Source organism: Terrapene carolina, unplaced genomic scaffold, assembly GCF_002925995.2.
Source record: "Terrapene carolina triunguis isolate 2854851 unplaced genomic scaffold, T_m_triunguis-2.0 Scaffold25, whole genome shotgun sequence".
Lineage (NCBI taxonomy): Eukaryota > Metazoa > Chordata > Testudines > Emydidae > Terrapene > Terrapene triunguis.
Window position 1 is genome coordinate 2,612,226 of NW_020664376.1, and position 6,075 is coordinate 2,618,300.

Genomic DNA, 6,075 nt, shown 5'->3' on the forward strand with positions numbered 1-6,075 from the left:
CAGTGTAATGCCAGCAAAAAAATAGCTAAATTTAAAAAGACCAAATTAGTATATTACTTTTCTAGCAAAAGGTTGGGGGTAATGTCTGATAATAGTTGGAGACAACAACTCTGACTATTCTTCAACAGATTGCAGATGAAACAAGAGGAAACAAAGGACTGATTTTTACATTTAGCATCTGGACATCACAAACAGTAGCTCTGTTCTCAGTTACTCGGTTATGTTTCAGGTAAGACAAAATATTGTTTTGACAACTTTGGATGTAATTGTTTTCCTGTCATGAAAAGATTTACCTTTTATTTACTGAAAATTAAGTTCCTTGATATTAGGAGTTCCTCTTACTATAGCTCATTAAAGAGTTAACCATTACATGGATTCCCACAATAGGCAAAAGTACTTACTGCAGTTATAATTCATCCAATTGAAAAAACAACCTCAAATTAAATTCAAGATCTTAAGACCATTTTGTTGATAATGTTCTCCAGCAATCACAAGAGGTTGAGAATATTAACAAAGAGACAGTATCAAACAAATCACATGAGCAGACAAATTTGTAATCTCCCAATTCACAGAGGAAAAACAAACAGTTGAAACAAAAAAAAATAAAAACAAAAAACCCAACAACAATGACATTACACACTTGGCCAGAAAGAAAGGCCACCACTTTCAACTGCAAATTTCCACTATTCTCTTGTAGCTGACACTGCACGTTTGCGATCTATAATTTTTCTGCAGGATGCTTAGCTCAAAATTTGAGCTCAGGTATGAAATATATGCAACTTGGCCATTTAAAAGGATCCATGTTATTGCTTTAAGAAATAAAAAGCATCTTAGATATCATTCATGACACTGTTACTTATTAACTTAGCTAAAAGTTTTGTTTATTTTTTTGCAGGTAGCAATGCAAGCTATTGGGAGGGAGAAGAGGAGATTTACTCTACCAATATCCAACGTGAGTCCAGTCATCTCACGGAATTACACATTCAAGGTTTTTCCAATGAATGCAATGTGAAAATACTAACCCGCTAAAAGTTGCATGCTAGTAGTGAATCTGGTTTTGCTATACTTTAGATGGAAAATATTGGAGACAGAATCTCATCAGATTGCAGGCTCCTCAGGACAAAGTTTGTCTCGTTTATCTAAGCAAAGGAACAGCTAAATTCTGGCTCAACTCTGCCATTCAGTCACTCTCTGCGTAATCTTGGGAAAGGTCATTTGACTATGCCATTCTCTCAGTTTCCTCATCTGTAACTGAAGGATAATACTGACTGACCTACTTCAATGCCATTTTGAGATTCAGTTCTTATGTATTACTTTGAAAATGTAAAGTACTGAAAAAATATACATATTTGATTGACTGCCCATTCCATCCCAAATACATGCTTTACTGACCCGAACCGCTACATACCACCACTAATTACAATGTGGATTTGAAAACTAGAAACTATAACATTATAATAAATCTTTATTCCCATTTTCCATGGCCTTATCATGAGTGCATATGTTTTGGTTTTCAGTCAACCATCACTGATAAGAGTTATATATTCCATTTTCACAATAAATATCTGAACAAGGTACAATGTTTTTCCACAGGTAAAAAACAGTACAAAGATTCAAGACAAACTTATCAGACAACTCCTTGTAGGAAGCTTTTTAAAAAAAAAGGGGGGGGGGAGCCACACACACGATTTAAGTCTCTACAAATAATCCAAGCAGAATTGCCAAGAAATTCATCTGCGAATTTAAATTAGTTGCTCCTACTCTTCAAAGTGCAAGTAACTTAATTTGATCAGATTTCAGTTTTCCTTAACCACAGTTTTTCTTCCATGTTATAGCTATCAGCTATAGATAGTCACAGAGTAAACAACAGACTAAAAATATTTACAATACTTTTTAAGATCAGAGCACTACATAATTAAACATGAATCAGTGACTAAAGACATTAAAAAGCAAAAATATATACTTCAGCTTGGTTTTAAACAAAATATAGACTACACTGAAATTAAAACTGCTTTTATTGCTTCTTTGAGATCAGTTCTCAGGGCAGGATGCTCAGAAACTGCATGCTATTTTCAACAGCATAGTTAGATTCTTCAGTTTGTTACCAATTGACATTTAAAAACATTGCTGATGTGCACACCAAATGACATGATACAAAATATTATCATAAAAAACCACAAGCGAAGTGCTTACCTGTAAATCTGTCTTCAGCCATTTGGAATCAAACCTAGTTTGAGCAGCCAGACAAAAAGGTTCAGAAGACATTTTCAGTCTCCAGCCCTCTCCAGGCTGGCAGAGTGGCCAGACCTGTCAGTGGGGGGGAGAAAAAAAAATCTAGTAGATAAAACAAGCTATGCAAAGTTATTCTTGGTAATACCAGAAGAATTCCCATTTCTTCTAAGGTTCTATTCATATGAATATGAATCTCCCTATCTCACATGGGAGCAGACACCCTGACAATGCGTAAAGGGGCAGGAAAGAAAAAGTAGCACCACCACTATTCAGGCCACAAACCTTCCCCTCCCGATGATGGTGAAAACATCCTTTCTGATGCACCAAAGGACACCCTCAGAGGCCTGGGCTGCTGCTTCTGCCCCTCACACCAGTAAATGGTGCATGAAATAAATAATTGATCCAGATTACGCAAGCAGCAGACAAACCCAAAGCTATTACCATTTTTATACACACACACACAGATGGGGGGGGAGGGGAACCTTCTATGATGCTCCTCTCCAAAGACAGCATCCTCTTCCCCTCGTCTCGTCACCTTCAAGCTCAGTCAAGGCCCGTTGTCACCATCCCCTACGTTGCTGCTCTAATTTGTACTGTAATACGGTCTGCGGGCCGAGGATCTGACCCCAGCACCAGTTAGTAAATCGCCGCGCACCTCGAAACCCAATTAGCTAGAAACGCTGCCCAGGCGCCTTGGGGAACCCAGGCTTCTGTGCAGCAGCCGCACCACCGCCACCCTGGCTCTGCCGGTCCCCCCCTTAAACGCCCCAGGCCACCTTCCCTCTTCCGCCCTCCATTAAACCCCACCGGGCCAGGCCCCCGCCTTAAACCCCCCGGGCCGGGCCTGTCCACCATTCCTCGCCCCCCGCCCCCATTACAACGCTCCCCTGCCGCCACTAACAGCTGCAGAAACAGGCGCCCAAGCAGGACAGGGCTCGGGCCAGCCCCAGCACAGAGAACGGGACCTCCCCAAGCAACTCCGGAGGGCGGCGGCGGGGGCTCAACTCGATCACCAGAGAGCCCCTCCCCCCGCGCTCAACAGCGGAGACCCACAGCCCCAGGGCGAGAATAGGGACGGGTCCAATTTCTCCCCCCCGGCAACGAGGGGCGCCCAGGCCCGCCACCCGCTTCCCTCCCCCGCGCGAACCGGCGCGCGGGCTGCGCTTACCCTCGGGGCCGTCTCCTCGCGCAGCAACTAACGTTCTCAGCTCGGGCTATTCTTCTAATCCGACTCCTCGCCCCTCCCCCACCCAATCCCCCTACGGCAACACCGGAAGCAGGAGGAGCCTGGCCCTCCGCGACCAATCCCAGGGCCGGCAGCCGGAGCCCGTCCACCAATCAGCGTGTAGACAGGAGGCGGGACATCCTGTCTCGAACCGGGCGGAGCCATAGAGCGGGAGGAGAGAAGGAGCTAGGCACTGGCTGCGGGAGGGGCGGGGCTCTAGGGGAAAGGCAGTTGGTGTAGCCCCGCGGTCTGCGTGGGCCCCACCGTAAAGCCGCTTAGGCGCTAAACAGCCTAGCGGGGCGCCGAGGGCAGAGCCGGGGCGCTGAGTTACAGCCCCTGGGAGCGGGGGGTGTCCTGGGACCTGCCGTGTGACGTGAGCTGGGGGCGGGGGAGTAACGGGTTCCCAGTGCGAAAGGGATCCTGGTGGCTCTGGGCCTCTGGTTGGCAGCACAGCGGCTCCAAGGCCTCCCTGCCCTGGCTCCGTCAGAAGCACCGACGTGTCCTGTGGCTCCTAGGCGCAGCCAGGGGGCTCCACGCGCTGCCCCCATCCACGGGCTCCATAGCGCCCATTGCCTGGGAACCGTGGGCAATGGGAGCTGCAGGGCGGTGCCTGCGGGTGAGAGCAGCTAACCGGAGCCTCCCTGGCTGCCCCTGTGCCTAGGGACCGCAGGGACATACCGGTCGCTTCCAGGAGCTACGTGAGGTGAGCTGAGCCTGCGTCCCCTCCTGTACCCAAACTCCCTTCCGGAGCCCCCAGCCCCCTCCTGCACTCCGAACCCCTTGGCCCCAGCCCCCTCCTGTGTCGCAAACCCTCATCCCCGGCTCCACAGCAGAGCCCGCATCCTGACTAGAGCCCTCACCACCCCAACCCCTGCCCCAACTGCGAGCCCCCTCCCACATGCCAAACCCCTCATTTCTGACCCCACCACAGAACCTGGATCCCCTGCCCATACCCCCACACACACCCCAAACCCCTGCCTCAGCCTGAAGCTCCCTCCCACACTCTGAACCCAGAGATGGGGCACCGCTCTGGGAAGGGGCAGGGGCAGTAGTGTAGCTAGTGGGGTGCAGGGGAAGCAGCCGCTTACCCTCAGCGCATTTTCCAAAAGCGGGGCCCACACTCCACTCTGAAGCTTGGTCTGCCGGGCGGCGCTGGGCTTCTGCAGGCAAGGGAGGGCAGCATGCCTGGAGGAGCCATGGGGAGGGGGCGGCACGGCCGGAGGAGCAAGGGGGGGGGCGCAGCATGGCGGCCCACAACTCCCCCCCTTCCCCCCCGCTGCAGACAACTTTGATGCAGACGGTTTGGCGGCCGGGCCCCTTGGAGCGCTCCGTGGTGCAGAGGCAGCGGCAGAGCCCGTGCATGGTGGAGGAGCAGACGCCACGGCTCTGCGCTGCTCATGGCAAGCTCCGCCCACAGCGAGGGCGGCTCGGTGCCCGCCCCACCTCCTGCACTGACCGGGTCCCGGGGCACCCCGGGGGCAGGGAGGGTCTCCCCCGCCTCCTTGCGGCAGCCACACCGGGCAGACCCGCAGCCGGTCACTCCCAGCAGGAGCCTCGGCGCCGCCCTCGGCTCACCGGAATAAAACTCCCCCGAGGAGGGGAGAGCACTTCCCCCCTCCCGCCGCGGCCTGTCAGCGCGACCCGCCCACAGCCAGGCTCCACTAGCAGCCCCGGCTAGGGCAGTGCCCCCAGGCTGAGCCGGCAAGCTGGGCTGCAGCTCGCTCGGACCGTGCCTGGCGGAGCTCGCTGCCTTCTGCCCCCACCCCCGAAGGAGTAGGGCCAGCGCTGAGCCTGGGCTGCTGCTGCACGCGGCCAGCCCCTCCAAGGCAGTGACAGCGTGAGGGGCACAGTGGGAACCCAATTTGCAGCTAGCCTACTTCTCCCCCCTCCCCCCCCCCCCCCCACATGTGGGTTTGGAGACTGGAACTGAGTGGGGAGATGCCCCGGTGTCCCGCTACGCAAGAGCCGCTTGCACAAGCAGGTGGGACAACACAAAAAGCGGCTCCCTCCTCACCCACACGAACACCACGATGGCTCTGTGCTCCTGGAACAGGACCCCGAACGGGATTCTCTGCCCCTCTCCGTCCATCACCAGGCGCCAGGCGGCGTCTCACAGCTCCCCCGGCGCCTGGCCGCTGAGCCGCGTGCGATCTCGGCTACCGATTTGCCATGTGATCGGGGCTGCCGGGCGATTCGCCATGGTGGGGTTTGCTCTCTGCTGCTGGCTGGGCCGGGCCTAGCGGCCGGGCTCCGGAAAGAAGCAGCGGAAGGGCAGGCAGCGGATTTCCAGGCTCTCCCGGTCCCTGGGGCAGCTCCAGCCCCCTCTGCACAGAGAGCCCCGGGGACCCCAGCCCACTCCCATCCATGGTAACCCCTCCCCAAGCTCCATACCCTGTGTACCCCTCCCATGTACCCCATGCCCCTGCATTTCCGTCCCCTTCACCTCCCCTCGTACCCCCATCCTCTGCCACCCTCCCTACATCCTCCCCTCCACCTCCCCTCAAGTCAAACCCCCTGTCCCCCTCCCTCCACATCCTCCCCTTCACCTCCCCTCAAACCCTGTCACCCTCCCTCTACATCCCTCCCCTCCACCTCCCCTCAAACCCCTGTCCTCTGCC

At 53.6% G+C, this 6,075-nt stretch overlaps 1 protein-coding gene across 1 annotated transcript in view; it reads right to left on the reverse strand.

Moving 5' to 3' along the window:
• The window catches only part of LOC113406304 (E3 ubiquitin-protein ligase HERC2-like), a 216,767-nt gene extending 213,355 nt beyond the window's left edge, over window positions 1-3,412 (reverse strand). The window contains exons 1-2 of the mRNA XM_026650394.1: window positions 3,401-3,412; window positions 2,194-2,307 (exon numbers count right to left, since the gene is read on the reverse strand). Coding sequence (XP_026506179.1) covers window positions 2,194-2,265 — 72 coding nt within the window. The 5' untranslated portion in view covers window positions 2,266-2,307; window positions 3,401-3,412. The remainder of the gene's footprint in view (window positions 1-2,193; window positions 2,308-3,400) is intronic.
• Window positions 3,413-6,075: the final 2,663 nt, after the last annotated feature.